General features: G+C 40.5%; 1 protein-coding gene across 1 annotated transcript; it reads left to right on the plus strand.

Moving 5' to 3' along the window:
- Window positions 1–1,781: 1,781 nt before the first annotated feature.
- cdhr2 (cadherin related family member 2) lies at window positions 1,782–21,307 on the plus strand (the record flags this gene model as incomplete). The annotated part of the gene is made up of 20 exons (XM_080746696.1): window positions 1,782–1,805; window positions 2,859–3,014; window positions 3,766–3,927; window positions 5,371–5,432; window positions 6,116–6,359; window positions 7,302–7,547; window positions 8,475–8,544; window positions 8,644–9,234; window positions 9,780–9,851; window positions 9,957–10,006; window positions 12,884–13,041; window positions 13,870–13,966; window positions 14,153–14,241; window positions 14,412–14,474; window positions 15,170–15,308; window positions 16,069–16,193; window positions 17,075–17,179; window positions 17,683–17,766; window positions 18,140–18,194; window positions 20,169–21,307. 20 exons carry the CDS (start codon window positions 1,782–1,784, stop codon window positions 20,319–20,321), a joined length of 2,745 nt encoding a protein of 914 aa, XP_080602822.1. The 3' UTR covers window positions 20,322–21,307.
- Between the last annotated feature and the right edge of the window lie 645 nt (window positions 21,308–21,952).

Below are 21,952 nucleotides of genomic sequence, written 5' to 3' on the forward strand. Positions count from 1 at the left end.
GAATGAATGAATGAATGAATGAATGAATGAATAAATGAATGAATGAAAGGATAAATCAGGGGTGTCCAAACCTTTTTCAAAGGGGGCCACATTAGAAAATATTCAAACACCCAAGGGCCGATTACATCTCCTCACATAATAACAAGGCCATAAAAAGTCACATATGCAGCGCATTTTTTATTATTTAACTATCATCATCAATATTTAATATCAATGGACTTTGGTCAGGTGCGTGCGCTGAACAAAACACAAATGACTCAGCCTTATTTCACATTACCAAATGTAACCAGACAAGGTAAAACACAATAAAATAGACTTTCTTTGACCCCTTCAGAATGAGACGACAAGGAATCCTGAGAAATTATACTCTGGGAAAATATTCTTGTTTGACGGTTCTGGCGGGCTGTTTATAATACAATTTAGGAATTAGGCCGCAATTGGCCCCCGGGCCGCACTTTGGACACCCCTGGGTGGATGAATGAACGAATTAACAAACCAATGAATGATGTTACTGGATGAACCGTTGACCGTTGTTTTCGCAGCTTCAACAGTTTCTGCGTTGTTCCGCATCTCGGAAAATGATGGAGTTATATCAGTCAATTCTGACATAGACCGTGAAGACCCTGAAGTTGGTGATGCCGTCACTCTGATTGTCAAGGTACAGCTTTGATTTGTATTTTAGTTTCCCCAATTGTATATCTCCCTGGCTCCCTTGTATATTGTTCCCAGATATATTTCTATACATATGGTAGTTTCAGGATGCTGTGTACACTGCAGTTTAGGAAAGTTGTTGAGAACAGTGGTTTTTAACCTGTGGGTCGGGACCCCAAATTATTTTGGGGGGTCCCCAGATGATTAACTTAAAGTACAACATTGTTTTCTCACTGAACAGTAAACAAACCAACATAAAGCTTAAGTGTATAGAGGGTATCAACAAATTAAACATTGGTCAAATTGTCAAATAGGCTGAAATTGTGAAAATAGCCGATCTACATGCTCACAACGCCTCGCAACGCGAGGCTTTGTGATCTGCTATTTGTAGATCTGCTATTTTCACAATAGAACCGTATTATACAAAATGTAATGCCTCAACTCTCAGTGCTTGTAAGGGTGGGGGGGGTCCCCAGTTAAAATATGATTATTTTGAGGGGTTGTGGCCTGAAAAGGTTGAGAACCATTGGTTTAGAAGAGCTTCATTAGTCCCATTGTCACATCAGGTGACATTTGTCCTAGACGAGGGGAAACATGACAACAAGAGAGCCACTGACATTATGGCATATTCCCATGAGATTGCAGATTCTGTTTTCACTTGTTACTGTCAAACTAAAATAAATAACTGCCCACTGGTTTACACAGGTGAATTACAAATAATTCTATAATTTTTTATTTGAGAATACAGTGGTTCATGCTGCTTATTCCGCTCTGGCAGTTTTAAGATTGTCTGCTTAACTTATAAATTGTAATTGTACAGTACTTTTATAAGTAGGCCTAATTGACAGCGAATCAAAAAAAGGGGGATGTAAATAAACAATTGAGCTGAACTGACATTAGATGAAAATATTGAATCCTATTTGTAATTTTATTCTATTCCCTAGGCTACCGAGACCAATGAAAACATCCATGGTGTTCGTGCCAGTGCCTTGACACAAGTACAGATCAGCATTGTGGACATAAATGATCAAAAGCCTAAGTTTTACATGTGTTATGAAACTGCATGCACAGAGGAGGATATCTTCACAGGAGAGGTCTTTGAGCACTGGCTAGGCAATATTCCCATCAACATGACAGTCAGAGACGTGGATAAGGTCAGTGATGGAATTGTTAGTAAAAGTATCAATACTCCAATGTAGAAAAGTCCAGTATTCACGTAAAATGTGTTGGCATCAAAATATAGTCAAGTACCAAAAGTATTCATTATGCATTTCACACGATTTCAAATGTATACGAATCTTTTGAAAGGAACCGATCTACAAGTTCACAACGCGTCGCAATGCAACGCGTTGTGAGCTTGTAGAGGTAAGAAATACCTCAAATTGTACTCTAGTACAGCCAGTACACCAGTACCACACTCACTGGATAAGACCATGGACATACACACTCTTCATTTCACTGCTTATTAAACCTCTCTCTGATAATTAATTGGAAAATGCAAATTCTGTTTACTGTGAATCCTCAAGCTTATGGATGCAGTGTTATGTTTCACTGTTTATCTAGATTGTATAGCAGACGATCTCTGTGAGAAATTCGGGTGGACTTCGCTCAGGGTGTGGAGACAGTACAAGGCACTATAAAACAGGCTAGCATTTTATGCCATCTCTTTCAGATTAAGATTAATCAGGTAGGGCATAGCAGTGGGCGTGGTTTTCTGGTGCCACTCAAAAATCTTCCATTTTCCCCATTTGGAGCTTTTTCAAAAATATTTATATCAATTATTGTATGCCTAGAATCAAGCCATCCATGATCCTGGTTAGATTTGTTTGATTCTGTGAAAAAAAGAAGGAAGAAACCCGCTACACAAAGAGTATTTATTAAATGTTGTATATCATATAATTCAAACTGAATCAAAGGTTTTAAGGTTCTTTCATGATTCACCAGGATCCTGGATGGCTTGTTATTCAAGGCATATTTTTGTAAATCTCTATGGGAATTTTTAGTGGCACCAGAAATCCTCGCCCAATGCTATGCTCTATACTCACTCATTGGGATATATTTCTATAGAAACCTTGCATGGAGTTGAGAAACCACAGCTTTAAAAAAAGAAAATACATTTTCATGAAACCTGGTTTATTTTTAATAGTGTATGACTTTTATGATCTGATTTAGAATTGACCCATGTCATAATCTTCTGATGTTTGCAGGGTGAAAATTCAAAAATCAAACTGAGCGTTGGCGGACCTGATAAGGAGGTGTTCTCCGTGGGTCCCTTGCTTGCCTATTCAGAGAGCGTTGTTCAGCTCATGGTCAGAGACTCAGAGAAACTGGATTTCGAGGAAAAAAGACAGATGGTGATTCAGGTAAGCAAAGGTGGCAGAATTGAGGGTTTAAGCAATGAAACCTGAGAAATACTTTGCACCGGGACGCCAAAAGGGCTCCATTCAGTCTTGGCTGAATGGAGCGGCCGGCCGGCCTTTGGGACCCTCGTTTCGGCCATCTACGTGTAAAGCAATCGGAGCAGCCGTCTTGCTGGGTAAATGCAGAAAAGCACATTTCCTTGCTCTGGGAACCAGTAAATACTCTTTAGATAAAGTAGCTAAGATAAGATAAGGAAAAGCGCTAAAAGCTTTACACCAAGGTTAAAACCACATGAACCCTAGCATCACTATTCTGGGGTGTATAGAGCGTAAACAGGAGGGGGCCTAGTACAGACCGTTGGGGCATGTAGATTTGCTTGTATGTCAGGATATGTGGGACAGAAATTATAATTATAATTCACATGATTTATAATCATAATTACGTAAGATAAAATGGAACTTGCATCTGCAGCATTTGTTGTGCTGTGAAGCGCTCAGGTGGGGCAGTGGTAAAGGGCCAGTTGAATACCCGTCCTCTAGGTCCTCCCAGTGGGGGCCCCTCACTGGTAGGTGAGTCAGGTAGGTCTGGTAGGATACAACAGCAACACTGACTGACAGTACAGATGTGTGGGAATGTGAGGAATCAATTGGCTTAACTAAATTGTGGAGAAAAAGGGGTAAGAAAAACTAAGTTGTACTGTTGGTGAACATGATGCGCTATTTATTTCCTGGTTTATTTTGTCTTATGATACAGGTGATTGCAGAAGATGCAGAAAACGATACCTTCTGCTCTACTGCTACTGTCACCATCAAGATCAAAGACATAAATGACAACAGCCCCACATTCCCGAAGGAGTCCTATTCGATAACTCTTAAGGAACACAGTCCAAATCACACAGAAGTGGCCAACATTACTGTAAGTTGTTCCTTATCAATCTGTAGTATTTTAGACTAAAGCTTTACAATGAGCTGCATTTCTATGTCATCCTGACATTAAAGAAAGGTTTTATAAGAAATTCAATGGATTATTCTGTGTGATTCTCGAATTTTGAACTTTAATGGTAAATTAAATCGCAAGCTTGTAAGGTATGCTCTGTAATATGCATGTCATAATTATAGACCTACTGTATGACAGACACTGACACACATATGAAATGGCTAAAGAAAACATAATATATGGTTTCTAGCATATATACAATATATATTATATTATACACTATATCGTTGCTGTCGGGTGGAACCCTAGTATGTACAAAACATTTACTTTGGAAAGGAAATGGAAAAAATAACCTGTGTTCCAATGGATCCAGTGTAGTTATTATTTAGTCACGCTAGTCAAGCTCTTTTCATTGGTTAAATATTCATAATACAAGACACACTTTCACTAACACAAAGTTTAAAAATAGCCAAATTAGCACATTTAAGTTGTGAGCTTGTAGATCTGCTATGTATGCTGCTGTGTGACACTGGTTTGACAAAGTAGGGCATTCACTTGTACTAAAAAACATAAAAAGTTGAAATATATACCGGTATATAAGGCTTCTGACCACCAGCAACGATATGCTATACACAATATCAGTAGTTAAAGACATTGTGCTGTGATGTTTTCCCCCCTACAACATAATCATCAAGTATTATGAATATTCTTGGAGGAAGATTTTTTCCTAAAAAGTTTACAGAAAGTGTTAAAATGTGTTTGTATGTGGCCACACCCACCTGTTCAATATACTGGTTTTCATGTGGGTGGTGACCCAGCTGAAGTATAGCCACACCCACAGTGTTGTTGTATGGCAGGGGTATCCAAAGTATGGCCCAGGGGCCAAATGCGGCCTGAGGACAAATTGTATACGGCCCACGGCTTCATTCCTAAATTGTATTATAAAGGGCCTGCCAGCACCGTCAAACAAGATTTTTCTTTTTGCATAATTTGTCAGGATTCATTGTTCCTTGTTGTCTCATTCTGAGGAGTTCAAAGAAAGGCTATTTTATTAGATTTTTTACTTGCACGACTGGTTACGCATATGTATGTGACTTTGTAATGGTCCAACCGAAAGTAAATGGTGTCAGGAGATAATAGTCGGCCCTTGTGTGTTTTAATATTTTTTAATGTGGCGCCCTTCGGTGTATTTCAATTGGGCCTCTGCTTTCAGAAAGTAGCCAGAAATACACAGGGAAGACATTTGCATATTATAACCTGCACCTGGGGGCCTATTAGAGTAATGTCAACTCCATAGACACATACAAAACAGAAAAAGTACAAAACGATGGCACCACCTCCATGTAGAAAAATGTGCACAGAACTGGGAGTATGTTTGGACCGAGTTGACACTCACAAATTAATATTCATATTTTTTTTCAGGCAGAGGATCCTGACACAATGGATGAAGGCCAACTCATCTACAGACTGCTCCCAGACACTATGTATGACTATCATTTACATACTGTAACACTATGGTTCCTGTAAATGCAGCCAGGCTTAGGCCTGTAACAATTATTACATACCATAATCGCCTAATGACAATTATTTGAGATACTCGCAATTATTTATCTTGAATTATACAAGCAATCTGATTGGTTGAAATATTTATCTACCCGTGGTGATATTGAGCATTATGGAAGGGGTCTCATCAAACAAAGAAATCAGCTGGGCTGCTTGCAAAAAAGCTGCCGGCTCGCTATCATTGTTTTCGTAGACGATGCCTTCTAAACGGCTACTCTAGCAGTTTCATGTGAAGTTCAAGGACATAGTAGCTAAATTTGGTATTCTATCGAATATCTTAATTACAATGAAATTAAGTCGACATGTTTCTTTTAAGGGTAACTGTTGTATAATTGCAATATTACACTTGAGGGTGTGTGTTTTCGTGATTATCGGCACTTCTGAGCTGCCTACGGAACTCGCCTTCGGCTCGTTCCTGCAGCAACGAAGGGGTGCCGATATTCACGATAACTCACATCCTCTCGTGTAATATTGCTTAAACAAAAGCCTGTCTATCCTTCCTGTTGTGTCCTTGCAATAGACACATTCATAAAAGCATGTGTCATCCGTGAGCAATGACACTGGGTTATTCCCGTGTGCTCTTCTGTTTGCACCTGCTTTTCAGACTCAAGTATTTCAACGTGTATCCAGACACCGGCGTGGTGTATGTGGCAAACAGCCGGTTGATTGACCGAGAGGTCAACTCTCTGTATTCAGCCACCCTGCAGGCCAGAGACACGGACAACAGGACCGGCTCAACGGTGCTAGAGATCACGTTGACCGACATCAACGACAAAAGTCCGGAAATCAACAGAGAGTCGTATCTGGAGTTTGTTGAAGAGGGTGGAAACGTGACGCTCAAAATAGAGGTCAGTATTTATGACAACAAGGCAGGGTTGGATTTACCGGTCAGGATGGTCATTCATTTTATGGCTGGTGGGGGTGTTTAACCCCTGCTTCTGGTCAGGCTAGATTTACATGCATTTCCCTTATGGGAAAATGCAGAGTCTGTTAGGTTTGATGTTGAGTCTGATATGTTTGATATTTATGTTGGATAATATCAACATTTTGCAATTCAATTCAAAACGTTTGTTAGTAGCAATTCTACAACACGTCGGCTATTTTAGCTATTTGTCAAAGTAGTATATAGACCCAGGGTTTAAGTCGATAAAACAAATTGAACCCTGACAGGGTGTCAATAGCCTGTATAAACAATACAATACATTGTAAATATATTAACTACAGTAAGTAAGTGGTGTAAATCTTTATAAAACAAATAGTGGCATCATGGACAATCTCGCACTGATGGAATTGCGGAATAAATCAATGAAATATGCCTTCATTTACAAACAGAAAACAAGGTGATTCCCCCAAGTGGGATCCCCAAATTATTTTGTGGGGTCCCCAGAAGATAAGCTTAATGTCATTTTTTTCTCACTCAATGGTAAAGAAACCAACACACAGTATAAGTGTATACAGGGTATCTGCACATTTATAAAGTGACAATTTAAGGACTTTCAAGACTTTCAACTGGCCAAAAAGTAAGCAAGAGGCGAACATTGTGAAAAATTGCCGATCTACATGCTCACAGCGTTGTGAGCATGTAGATCTGCTATTTTCACAATATTTATCTATGGAACCGAGTAACATTAAATTTAATACCTACCTACAATTCCAAGTGCTTGTCAGGGTGGGGGTCCCCACTTCAAATATGTTTATTTTGGGGGTCACAGCCTAAAAAGGTTTGAGAACCCCTGATATAAAACATTGGATTCTACCGTCTGTTTCTTCCAACATCCCTGTATCTACAGGCTACTGATGACGATGAACCAGGGACGAAAAACAGCCAGATTGTGTTCGGAATTGTGCCGAGCGAGTACAGTGGTAACTTCACAATTGACCCCGACACTGGGGTTCTGACGAACAGTGGCCCACTGGACCTAGAGGCCTTGGACCCCGAGCTGAGGGGGAGGATCGAGTTGAATGTGACTGCCACCGACGAGGGCACTGATCCCCATCCCCTGTCCACATGGGTCATAGTTAGCATCCAAATTGATGTGAGTCTTCCGCAGTGTCTACACCTTGATGTTCTACTCTACTGTTAACGATTTGTAGTCTCTACAGTTTGTCAGCAGGACCCAAACAGACCAAGGTTGCAGTGGTGTAAAGTACTTAAAGGAGTAGTTCACCGACCCCCAAAAGGATTATTTTCTTCTATCGAATACTCACCCCATGGGGACATGGGGAATTCAATAATATTGTTTTGTATTTACATACATACATAATACAATAATTTGATGTAAACTGATTCACCCACATTGAATGGATACATTTATTATAATCAAATGATTGTATTAGGAATGCAACAAAAACTATTAACTAAAAAAATATTATTGAACTCAAGTCTCCACGGGGTGAGTAATCGATTGAAAGAAATGACATTTTGGGGGAGAACTACTTCTTTAAATACTGTACTTAAGTAATATTTTGAGGTATTTGTACTTTACTTGAGTATTTCCAATTTCCAATGCTTTCACTTCTACTCCACTACATCTCTGATTCCAAATATTGTACTTTTACGCCAATCTACAGAGCCGATCTACAAGTTCACAGCGCGTCACATTGCGATGCGCTTTGAGCTTGTAGATCGGCTATTTTCAAACATTTTGTACTTTTACTTTCGGTACTTTAAGTACAACCTCAACCCCAACCGTCCCTAAATCTAATCCAAATCCTAAACCTGACTGACCCCAATCTGAATCTGTTTCCAATTGTAACCTTTATTAGAATGCCCTTTCTCCATTTTTCTCAAAAGTATAGCTTACGCACGTACGCACACCAAGCACACACAGTCGCACGCACGCACACACGCAATAACCTAGATTATTGTCTGTCAGTTGCCACTGTAGATGGTGGTATTGATTTTCTCTGAGGTGGGCTATCAATTTAGTTATATCTATTGACTTTCTCTTAATTCATCCCAGGATGTCAATGACAACACTCCACAATTCACAGAACCGTCTTACAAGTTCTCAGTCAAAGAAGGGTTGAAAGGTAAGCGACTCCATCTAATCAGCTATACTTTCCCTTGTTTGCACACAGACACTGTTGCGTTGTGAAACATTCTCTACTCATTTTGCTTCAACCAATCAGACGAGCTTGTTGGCTCCGTGCACGCGGTGGACTTGGACCAAACCTCGAACTTCAACCGCATTTCCTTCAGCATCATTTCTGGCAGCCTGGGAAGTTTCATCATTCGCACCTACGTCGCCGAGGGGGGAGGTTACAGAGGCAACATCACCGTGGACCCGGACATGGACACCGGACTGGACTACGAGAGCGCTCGCAAGAACTTCACCATGTGGGTGCAGGCCGCCGACGAAGCCAGAAGCTCCAGGGTGCGGGTGGAGGTGGAGGTCTTGGACGTGAACGACGAACGGCCGGTGTTTCTGCCGGCGAAGGAATTGAGCGTTCCGGAGAACAGCACCTTCGACGGAGCCGTCGGGTGGTTCAAGGCCGAGGACAGAGACAGCAACCATTCGCTGGTCTACGAGATGGAGTCCACCCAATGCCGATGCAACGGCAGCCTGAGGCCCTGCGACTGGCTCCTCCTGGAGCCAACAGGGGAAATCATAGTGAACCCCGATGTCACGCTGGATTATGAGCTGTGTGTGCAGGTGATAATGGAGGCTCAGGTGGTGGATGTCTACACGGAAAAGGGAGCCAACAACAGCGCTGTACCAGGTCAGCACCTCATGGGATTCATTAGGGCTTGTGGTGGGGATGGCTCACATACAGTTAGTGATTGATTGATTGATTGATTGATTGTTTGATTGAAGACTTTATTAGAGGTTTGCATAGGAAAGGTACCGTTTCATGAGAGTGCAGTTCAATGGTACAAAGTCAATTAAAAGGACAAACCCAAAATAGAAAGGTCAGGGAGGTCAGGGGGAGGCACTGATAGGCTTTGTTTTCATTTACCAGTTTTGAGTTGCAGCCTCCTTTTCAGTGTCGTTTCAAAGGGATTTACAGTTGTTCTAGTTGTGCAGTTCCTTGTAGGGCAGGACTGGTTTGCAAGCGAACTGTATCAGAATACACACTTGCACATACTTGAGGCTAGATTGAGGAACACGTGAACACGCGCAGGCGTACGTATGCAGGCGTACACACACACACACACACACACACACACACACACACACGCACACACACAGAATGTGGGTTGTCTCTGTAAATCTGTAAAGAGTTGTGAAGAGGGGAAAAAAAATCTAATCTGTGAATTATTGCAGGAGTAATGGTGATCAACATTGAGGATATAAATGACAATGTTCCACGATTCATTGCTTCAGATTCAGCGTTTGGTGAGTGGATTGATAAGATATTAAATACTGTACACTCATATATGTATATAGTAGTACATTTATCTGTCTGTCTGTGATTGATTTGATTCCCTCCCTGGTGTTTAGTTGTGGTGTCAGAGAGTGCAAGCAAGGCCACATCGGTGGCCAGAGTTAATGTGAGTATGAAGTGAAAAAAAAAGAATCCACAAATTAACCCGTTATTACGCATTATTACTTTAACCATTATTTCATGGGAGCATGAAACACAAAATCACTTTTTCTATAAATATATATTATATCAATGAGTCACTTGTGATAGGGAGCAGTGATATGGTTCAATTTGCCCATAGGCTTGGGGATTCAGAGCTTTCTGCTGTCTCTGTAGCTATTTCTGTGTACTTCCAGTTTCTAGGTCCAAAAGAAATCTTTCGCGCCACTCATTAAATATTAGCTATCAATGTTCTGTGGTGTAACGTGACGTAGGCATATCTAATTAATATTAACGTTTGTTTTACAGAGTCGTATCAAGGGGGGGCGTGGTTTCACTGTATGCTTGTTTCAGCCAGAGAGAAGAGCAGGCTCTCTCAACGGACAGTTACACTGTGTGGTGCCTGTGTTATTTTCTGTGTAGTGTAGCCTGTGTGTGTGTGTGTGTGTGTGTGTGTGTGTGTGTGTGTGTGTGTGTGTGTGTGTGTGTGTGTGTGTGTGTGTGTGTGTGTGTGTGTGTGTGTGTGTGTGTGTGTGTGTGTGTGTGTGTGTGTGTGTGTGTGTGTGTGTGTGTGTGTCGCACACACACAACGTCCACACACGGAAAACAGCAGATCTACAAGCTCACAACGCGTCGCGAAAGCGACGCGCTGTGAGCTTGTATATCGGCTATGTATGTAGCCTAGCTAATAGCCGTAGAGCCAAAACCAACGTGTTTACATGGTTGAGTAGCCCTGAATACATGACTCTCATATACATGAGAGTCATGCTCGAACTTTAACATGAGGACCAGTGGGTAATCGAGCCATCAACGGTTTGCGCTAGGAACGTCAGATTTCAAAAATAAAGTGCTTACCCAAGCCAACTTTGCTGACGATTTGACGCCGCACAACGTTCATTACACGCCGCTCCCCGGTTGTTGAGTAAAAAGCATTTTTGTCCGAAATTATTTTGTTTTCCATTGGACTTCCTCGCTTATCCCAAATGATGATCCAACCTGCGCCTCACTTGTGCCACAGCGCCCCCACATGCTTGGTAGGTGTATTTCGCTGTAACAGGTAGGTTTTCACAGCTTCACTTGTTGTTATAATTCTTAGCTTCTTGATTCTTTTCCCTTCTCCTCCGGTGTTTGCGCTCATGTGTCTCTCTCAAGTAGTCAAGTCAACAAGTGAGAAGATGTTCGGCACTACAAGACAATGTGTTTAGAGTCAGTTACAGCCGATAGAGGGCGCAGTTTCGCACTTTGGGGGTAAGCGAGGAAATGACCCGGATGTCCAATGGAAAACAAAATAATTTCGGACAAAAATGCTTTTTACTCAACAACCGGGGAGCGGCGTGTAATGAACGTTGTGCGGCGTCAAATCGTTAGCAAAGTTGGCTTGGGTAAGCACTTTATTTTTGAAATCTGACGTTCCTAGCGCAAACCGTTGAGGGCTCGATTACCCACTGGTCCTCATGTTAAAGTTCGAGCATGACTCTCATGTATATGAGAGTCATGTATTCAGGGCTAATGGTTGAGAAGCTATTGCTGCTACGGCTGTTAGCTAGGCTACATAGCTACATAGCTAATATACAAGCTCACAACGAGCTTGTAGATCTGCTAGTTTTCGTGTGTGGACGATGTGTGTGTGCGCGCACTGTCACGACACACGCACGCACGCACGCACGCACACACACACACACACACACACACACACACACACACACACACACAGTCACTCACACACACACACACACACACACACACACACACACACACTACACAGCAAATAGCTATAGCGCTAGCGTCCATTCTTCACTGGTTCCATGGTCCATGCAGAGCTGGAGAAAGTTTGTCCATGGATACAAGCTCAGACAGCTTCTTTGTAAAATACTTCCCCATTATAATTGGTTAAAGAACATGGAGTTGCCGAATCTTTATACTTTTTACACCTCCAATGGCTGGTTTTAAAAAATGTTTCCGAAATGGAAAAGCACTGCTGACAGCCCGGGCCGCTCTGTCTCGACTCTGATAGAAGACGCATTACTCCGCCCCCTCCCCCCACAACGGCAGATATCCACGCCTACATTTTAGAAATCTTTTCATATTCTCAAGTCTGATAAAACAAATTAGAGGCGGGGTTTCATCCTCCTTTAACTATTGAAAAATAGCAGATATACAAGCTCACAGTGCGGCATCGAGTGCCGCGCTGCGAGCTTGCAGATCTGCTATTTTTGAAAAATTGTGAACATTATGTGCAAGGCTTTGAATATTTTTTACCTGATTCTATAAATGTCTTCTAAATCCTTCAAAGGTTTTTGAAAAACAAAAGCATTGGTTCTCAAACTTTGTCATGTCAAAAACTAGAATTATATCTATTTGGCCGCCGACCCCCTTCTCAAAATAATAGGGAATTTAAAGAGCCCGGCTGCTATGACGCAATCGCCGTCGTGGTCCAAATCGTTAAGCAAACAGCCGTCGGCGACGGGGTCCCACCCCTTTTACTGAACGCTTTGGTTCCCATGACGACACGTCTACCCAGCAGACGTTGTAGACGCTACAGTACGTGCAAAGGTGGCTTCTGCCGTTGTAGAGACAGCTGCGATTAGCCTATTATATATCAGGGACCCCCCAGAAGCAAATATTTGAGTTAGAAACGTTTGCTTTAGGAAAGATAAGATTTGCACAAATTTTGTATGATTTTTCAAAAATATCAGATCTACAAGCTTAAAGCATAAAATAAGCCTAAATGGATTTAATTGTCTCAGTTGATGTCTGATCTATAGTTGCTATTTTTACTCCGCTTTAAGTGTCGTCACCCCCTCCCTTCCCCTCCCCCCTCCACATACCCACATCACACATTCAGGCGACAGACGCTGACTCTGGGAGCCATCAGATAATTACGTTTGCAGTGACGTCAGTGCAATTCCACCACTCCGACACTGACATCATTGATGACATGGTCGATCTGTTTGAAGCTGTCCGCGCCGAACAGCAAAAAGAGTTCTACATCGCAGTCATCCAGTGAGTCCCTTTCTGCATTACAGCCGTTTAGGTCAGTGGTTCTCAAACTTTTCAGGCCGCGACCCCCCAAAATAATGGTATTTTAACTGGGGATCCTCCAGCCTGACAAGCACTTGGAATTGTTTTGAAAATATTAGATCTACAATTAGCTTGTATCGGATATTTTCATTTTTTTTTTGTCTCTTTCTTTTATTATTTGACAATTTGACCAATGTTTTTGAGGTATTAAAAAGATCTTAAAAGTCCTTAAATAACAACTTCACTGTCATCTGGGGACCCCCCCAAATTCATTTGGGGACCCCCCTGGGGGTCCCGACGCCCAGGTTGAGAACCACTGATTTAGATGACGCTCTTCTTAAGAGTCACTTTGATATAATCTACAGTAAACATTACCCAAGAGTCCCCAAGAGTGGGCATGTCATAATAGGTAAGTAATCAGCATAAAAAAAATAATAATCCCAAAACTGCATATCTACACAACGTGTTGTAAGCCTGTAGATTTTCCGCAGAAGGGATTTGGTGTAGAGCAGCTGCAGGGGTTCCCAAATTTTACTTGTTCAACTTGAGACCCAAAAGAGGCCTTGCCTTTTGCCAGACCGCAGCTGTAAATAAGAAATTGTTCTTAACATGTCTGCCAGGTTAAACAAAACCAAAACATTGGGTAAAAAGAAAAGAAAATTGGCTTCTCCTGGGACCCAGACTTATGAATTAACCACTAAAGCCCTTATACAGTATAAAGTGAAAAAAGCTGAAACATATATTAAAACGTAGCTTCCTGCTGAGTGTTTGACTGAACCTTTTCATCTGTTCTTTGCTTCTACATTGCAGAACTCTTCAAGAGCTTGATAGGAAGCTGAAAGGGAAGTATTTGCTGAACGTATCGGCAACAGACACCGGTGGTCTCTCAACAACCACAGTGCTGGAGGTGAGAAGCTGGACTTTAAGTATACTTAATGCTCTGTCTTAATGTTTCTTTGTATTGCCTTGTATTTGCTTTACAAGCAGTATACACTTGCCTATCTATCTACATTATCTATGTGTCTGTCTGTCTGTCAAGCTCATTACCATGTGGGAAAATAATGACTCTCTCTGCTCATCCTTCATATTCTAGCTTTTCACGATTGACCAATCGTTTAAAATCGAGCTTCAATTTGAACGGACTCGGGAGGAAGTCATCAAGAACCAAAATGAAATCATTAGGTAAGGCGGTTTCATACATCCGTTCTTTCACATAACAACTCTGTGGCAACGCATTATGGCGAGAGAGTGGGTAGAAATGGCGTTGGAATCTGAAATTAGTTTCGTATTTGGAGAAAGTCCTCTTCAGGTCTTGATGTCCTGTGTATTATTTCTTCTACCTTCTATCCAAGGGCACTGTCCTCCGCTACCAAATCTACTGTTCAAGTTATGGCTATCAGAGCTCCAGAGTCCAGGTGAGCACGTCATCAGACATCTTCACGATCAACCCACCAACTCAAATTGACATTTTCTTTCCAGTTTTTGAATGCCATCAAGAATCGATGTCAGTGTGAACAGAACTGTCAAAACCAAGAGCTGACATTCAGCTCACCCACCACCAGATGGTGCAAACTATCCTATAATATGCTGTTAGTTATTGTAGATGTAGTATATTTTGGTAAAATAAAGCCCTGCTTCATCATATAAGACTGTTGCACACAACTTGTTAAAATAGCAGATCTACAAGCACAACGAACGGCTATTTTCACTTGTTTAAATAATTTTTTAAATGATAAATACAAAGGGAACAGTTTTGGACATACAAGGTTTACTCAGATAGCCCAGATTTTTGCCTATGTTCTTAGCTGCTTCCCCTTCCGTTACTGTACTGTACTGTACAGTTGTATGAAACAAAGTTTTTTTTGTAGAACCGCCGATCCAACCAATATGGACATTTCTCCATATAGTAACTGGTCCAATACAATACAGTATAGTATATATTACATTTATAATACTGGAATTCTGGAATTTCATCATTTTAGGAGCAAGGCCACTTGGCCTTTGGTGTTAGTCTAATCGAATATTATATAACATAACGTCTTTAAAGTTGTCACATAATTCTGCCATGTTTTTGTTGTAAAGACTTCTCTCTCTCTCTCTCATTAAGTAGCAGGGCTACAGGGTACACTATAATGGAGGTGTATTTTGTCTACTCTAATGGGACTGCCCTTCCAGAAGAAACTGTAAAGAAGATGCTCTATGATCCTGCACACGTGGGTGTACTGAGTCAGCTTGGCCTCCAAGTCATTGTAAGTGTGTGTGTGTGTGTGTGTGTGTGTGTGTGTGTGTGTGTGTGTGTGTGTGTGTGTGTGTGTGTGTGTGTGTGTGTGTGTGTGTGTGTGTGTGTGTGTGCGTGTGTGTGCGCGCGTGTGCGTGTGTGTGTACGACACATGTAATTACAGATCTGATATGTGATAATTATCGTACATTATTTATAGCTGTATTCCTATGAACCTACTAGAGTTTTGATTATTTTATTAGACAAAAATGGAGAACAGTACAAGTGGAGTCAATACAATAGAAATGTAGTACAGTACAAGTACAGTTAAACACCCTACCTAAAAGGAACATCCCAAATAAGACCTTTTACGGCCTTTTTTACATTGGAAGTCCTTGGTATTTAATAACAAATAGCAAGCAAAGAAAACATTTAATAATATTGCAGTTATAAAAACACTATATGTACAGGATCGGGGAAACAAGGGGGTGGGGCTAAGGTGTGTTGGTGTGTTGTGTTGCTGAAAGGTGAGTTTTCAGGGCAGTTTTGAAGGATGCCAGCAAGCTACATGTTTTAAGGGAAGTAATCAAGGAATTCCACACCTGGGTGGCAGTGTTGTAGAAGGAGAATTTACCCATATTTGTTTTATGGGTTTGTGTTATCAGATCATTGTGTTCAAACGCAACCAAGCCCAATTCCTTTACTAAAATGAATTCTGACACTGATACGTGCGTTATGATTGTAAGTTAACTTAACTGTGACTATGGCTTTGGTTGTGCTCTGTGTTCCAGGGGACGGAGTCCGTGGAGGAACCAAATCCAAATCTAGATGTCATCTATGGGCTGCTGGGCCTGGTCGGCGGGTGCATCATCGTCCTGTCAGTTCTCTCCACGTCTCTGCTGTGCACACGCAGAAAGTAAGCAAGGATGTGGGGGTAGATGCAGCAGAGAGGATAAACAAATAGGCCACAGATAGATAGATAAATTTTCTCACTTCTGGTTAACATTGTACATTAGTATACAAATATATACAAAGAAGACTGACATATTTGCGGCTTCTGATTGGTCTGTGCGGGGGGTGCAGGACCAGTGTCTTCTGGTGTAATGTCAAACTCAAGTCACTTCCTGACTTGCCTATACGTAAATGCTGATGTTTGAAAATACGGGGCAAATAGAAGCAAATAGAGAAAAAGAAATCCACCGAATGTAGCGAATCAGTCAGATTCTAGGCTAGTCAAACCCCTATCTCCCACCCAAACAATTAGAGATGGCCATGGCCATCCACGCTTTTATTTCTTCTAGATTGGATTGTTGTCATTCTCACAATTATGGCATTGATCAATAATCTATCAGGCGCCTCCGGCTGGTGCAAAAATGCAGCTCTGCTCGCCTCCTCACCAGCACAAAAACAAAAAATATATATTTGTTTTTAACCGGGAACGCAAATCTGTGTCACTTTAGATTTGGACCACTTTAACCATTATTTTATGATTTAACTATTAAAAAGTAGCAGATATACAAGCTAGTAGATCTGCTATTTTTGAAAAGTCTTGTGCAAGTCTTTGAATATGTTGGACCCAATTCTATAAATTTCTTCTAAATCAGTGGTTCTCAAACCTTTTCTTTTCAAAATAGCAGATAAACAACTTGGTTGTTTTCGCTTGCTTTTAATAACACCTGAGTCGCACTCTCAACATGCTCTAGTGCCTTATTGCTTTCATAGATACAGTAGTGTGATGGAGAGGTTATGAGAGGCACTGGATCTGTTTCTACTAAATCCAATTCATTCATGTGTTAGCTACCGGAGGAAGCTGAAGGCGGCTAAAGCCATGAACAATGTGTCCACGACAGGGACTGAAAACCAGACCAGTGGGCCGGTGGTCCCTGGAACTAACAAGTACAAGTAAGTGGTTTAGTGATGTGTGTACAGATCATCTAAACAATGTAGAATATTGTGTAAATGTAAACTTTCATATTTTTTTTAAACGTTCATATATTCTAGATACATTGCACATTCAGTGAATTATTCCAAACATATTTTGTTAAAATTTAAAAGTATTAACAATATTATACGAGACCACTCAAAACAAGGATTTATAATAGAGAAATGTCAACCTTCTGAAGTCAGAGTTGCTTGAAGTCCAGTGGCAAGTGTCCGCAGTCAGTTATGATTTGGAGTTCTATGGCATCTTTTTTTTTTTTTTTTTTTTTACACAAATCACAATATTAAATATGTTTTTTAGTGTGTGTGTGACTGTGTGTGTGTGTTTAACTTTCCATCATTATGTACTTTATTCATTTCACCATATATTGATGTATTGATATGATCTATATTTAGTTATTTGTGTGTGCGTGTGTGCGTGTGCACGTGTGTGTTTGTGTGTACGTGTACGTGTGCACTGACAGGGCTAACCCTGTGCTCAACCTCAACATCGACACGGCAACAGATCCGGGATTTGACGAGGAATACTCTAACACAGACAAAGTCAGGTACACACCATTCCCCACGCTTCCATCCTACTGAAACACAGTGACACAGTGGAGACTTTATTAGTCAAAAAATGTAAACAGCACTAATGTACAGTAAACACTTGGGCTAAAAGGATAACAGAAAAGATTTCCTTGGGAATTATGTATTGAATAAACATAAACATAAATCTAATATAATACAGTGATGTTGTTAGGTTTTCAATGAAGTGAGTCCCGGGACTCCCTGACACAAAATATTTTCAGATGGGGATCTACGGTCAATATTATACATACATTTTGGGGTCCTTGATGAAACAGTTTGAATACCACTGAGCTCCGGGCTCCCTGAGAACAGCTTCAGTAACAGTAACACATTTGTTCTTTTCCCATCAAGCGTCAACTCACTGGACATAGACATGCCTGAGAAGGATACTATACCCCTTTCTATGGTGAGTTTACATGTTAACTCCATTCCTTATCTGTGTTATGAATCCATGCATTAATGTATGCTTATGTCATGATGAGTCCTTATGGTTACGGCTAAAACACAGTGACATGAACGTGACGATGTGGTCTTTGTGCCCCACTCATCCTCCATTAAGCCAATTTCACATTTTAACATGGGAAGATGTGTAGAAATATTGAGCATTAAATGTACTGTAATTAAGGGGAAAAAGTATCGGGGGCCCACGCACGTCGCATGCACACGCGTACACGCACAGACACGTACACACATATTCCGTTATAATTTATGTGAAGTCCATTTGTTTATGCAGTTCACACACTTAACAGAACGGGTACACATTATTGTGTATCATTATTTTATGCTTTAACTATTGAAAAATAGCAGATATACAAGCTCACAGCGCGGCACCGAGTGCCGCGCTGCGAGCTTGTAGATCTGCTATTTTTGAGAAATCGTGAAAATTAGAATTTTGACCCGATTCTATAAGTGTCTTTTGAATCCTTCTAAGATTTTTTGAAAAACCTAAAAAACCTATGTTTTCACTGGTTAAAGCATTCAATAATACTAGGCCTAAATGGGTTAACTCATTGTCTGCCCCCTCCCGAGTTATTCCCGTACCCGCAGCTGCCACGCCCGAGTTTCCTGAGTTTTGGGCTGTTTGAATTAAAAACATTTAAGATATTTTGGACCCTTCGATTTAGGCATGATCGCAATCACAAAATTGCATGTTTGACCCCCATACCAACCCCATCTTTCAAACATGGCATCCATGTTTGTTTACATTTGAAGAAAACATAATGGCTGCTTTCTCCTGAATGCCTGAACAGATTTCCAAGCGGATGTTTTTGTTTGAAAGCTTGAACGGCGTGCACACACGTGGTGCATTATCTGTTTATGGGCATGCAATATCATTTTTTATTGTTATAATGGGTGAATTTGGCATCCTGGCACTTTATTTGGCAGCCATTTTTAAAATGCAGCGAATGTTAATTGCAAGTGCTATTGTAATCAATGCTGTGTGGCTTGCAGTAGCCAAATGTAGTCAGAGCTGATGGAAAACAGTTTTCCATAAAAAAAAACTTGCCAGCAATATCTTTTTCATTGTGTTTTGTTATCCTGTATGTCCATTTGTCCTGGTAAAGCATGAAAATGAAGTCCAGTATCGTTTACTTGTTTAGTTTTTTCACGGCCACGGTAAGATACATAAGATAAGACAATAAAGTCATAGTTACATACAACGCACCTGGTCAAGGCAACCCGCTTTGTGATGTAAGCCTAATAAGAGTGGGCAGGGGAGTAATGTTGATGTTTTAGCAGCTTGTCTGTAAAATATCTAATCTACTTTAGGCCTATACATTTTAGGCAAGACCTAGATCTAGACGATGACCATCAATCTTGATTCATGTCACATCTACTACAGTGTGTTTAAAAAAAGATTCTGTACTTGTGTACGGTGGCTATTTGTATAAAGTTGAGCCAAACAACATTTGGCTCAACCCAAGAAAACGAAACAAAAAAAACATCCTGCACAGAGCATGTGTCAATGCACTGTTAAGCCTTCATGGTGCATCTGCAAGCTTGCTGTGCAAAGCATTACACTATTTATTACAGCAGTGGTTCTCAACCCCAGGGGGGTCCCCAAATGATTAACTTAATGTGTAACATTGTTTTCTCACTCAACAGTAAACAAACCAACATAACGTTTTTTGTATATCTGCACATTTCTAAAGTGACAATTTCAGGACTTTTTAATACCTATAAAATGACAAATTAAACATTGGCCAAATTGTCAAAATATTAGAGGCAGAATTTAGAACCATGTTATACTAAATGTAATGCCTCAACTCTTAGTGCTCGTCAGGGTGGGAGGGTCCCCAGTTAATATGATTATTTTGGGGGTCACGGCCTGAAAAGGTTGAGAACCACTGTAATACAGTGTGTCTCCTCTCATTGACAGATAATCCAAGAGGAGGATGAGGACCATGAGGAGCAGGTCTACATCGAGCCTCTGGGGGCAGCGCTTGCCCAGCGGGGAGCCAAGAAAGGCTCTGGGCAAACTCGCGTAGCCTTTGATAATCCTGCCTTTACAGGTAGCACAACTGACCTGTAACAGCCTGGGCGAGGGGCAGGGGGGGTTGACACTTGACAGCGGTGAGGGAGTGAGTGGGGTTGGGGCTGACAGCCACAGGAAAACCCCCATTTTGATATGATGCCAAGGACCCCCAGTTTTATTTAGTTTATTTCCCTATGGAACTCCAATATAAACTGGAAATATACAATGGAAATGCTCCATTTGTACGTTCTCAGTTACAATCTTAGAATTAAAAACGCTTAATGGTCCATTTGGACCCTTGGTGGTCCCGGACCAGAAATCGAGAAACAACAATTTGACATCTTTATAAAGCTTTTTGCAACCACTACCAGTCAAACGCAGAACATCACCTCTGTATAACAACGTTTTTTTAAAAGACCCCACGTTTTAGCAGCTGATGTGGGAAAAAACAGCCTTATTTTCTATATGACAGCCATGTATTATAGCATGGGACGTGACGTGAATGGTTTAGAATGGGACCTAGGTTTATGAAACACTTGACCAGTCTATAATTGAACATCAGTAAAGTTTTATTTTAGATACGTTGATGTATCCATGCCTTAATTACCATTTAACCACAAGTTGCAAAGTTCTCATCTGCTTCAATTGATGACATGGTATGATAGTTTGTGTGTTGTCATGACCAGTTTATTTAATTACATTTTTGTAAAAATACAATTGATTGTGTTTTTGTACAATAATCATTGAAGCATTAAGATGAGCTCGTAAGCTTGAAAAGTGAACAAAACAACAAATCACAAATGTTATAGCAAATACGATTCACTGCTATTACCAGCAGATCTCGCTGTCCCTCGCTATTCTACTGTATAAATCTGTAAGGCAAAGATTTGAAATTTGTTTTAAATGTAAATATTAGTTTGACATTGTTTATTTTTATTGCATTTTTCTCAGTTTATTGTCATTGCCCCTGTGACGAGAAGACATTGCTTTTTAATCTTGTAGATATAAATAAAATACTTTCCTTCTATCTAAATATCCATTTAGATACGTTTCACTTTTTAATGTTGCTACTGTAGCTAAAAGCTGATGGCTACAAAAATGGACAAGATATTTGTCCTGTTAAAAGATGATTTAACATCAATGGTGTAAAGTAACTACAGTAAGTAGTGCTGTACTTAAGTACAATTTTGATATTTCCAATTGTCTGTACTTTCATTTGTACTCCACTACATCTCGGAGGCAAATATTGTGCTTTTACTCCACTACATTTATTTGAAAACTTTAGTTACTAGTTACTTTGTAGATTTTGATTATTATCACAAAACATGCATTGACCACTACAACTCTATATGCATTTTGGCCATTTGGAAATAGCATTTGATACAAGCATTTGTTCACAATGTGCTGTGATGCAACTCATTGTGAGCTTGTAGATCTGCTATTTTCAAAAGATCTTTATACATTTCTGAAATTGAAATGGAACATTCTGCACAAGGAGTACTTTCTACTTTTGGTATTTTAAGTACATTTCGATGCCAGTACATACACACACCAAAATACCTCTGGAATCCGCCAATGAATTTCAATGAGAATGGAGCGTTGTTTTTTTTCCAGTAGAGGATTTCTGCAAAAAACACTCCATTCTCATTTGCATTGGCGGATTCCACTCTAGGTATTTTGGTGTGAGG

This window comes from Nannobrachium achirus, assembly GCF_963921795.1.
Source record: "Nannobrachium achirus genome assembly, chromosome: 17".
In the NCBI taxonomy this organism is placed as follows: domain Eukaryota; kingdom Metazoa; phylum Chordata; class Actinopteri; order Myctophiformes; family Myctophidae; genus Nannobrachium; species Nannobrachium achirus.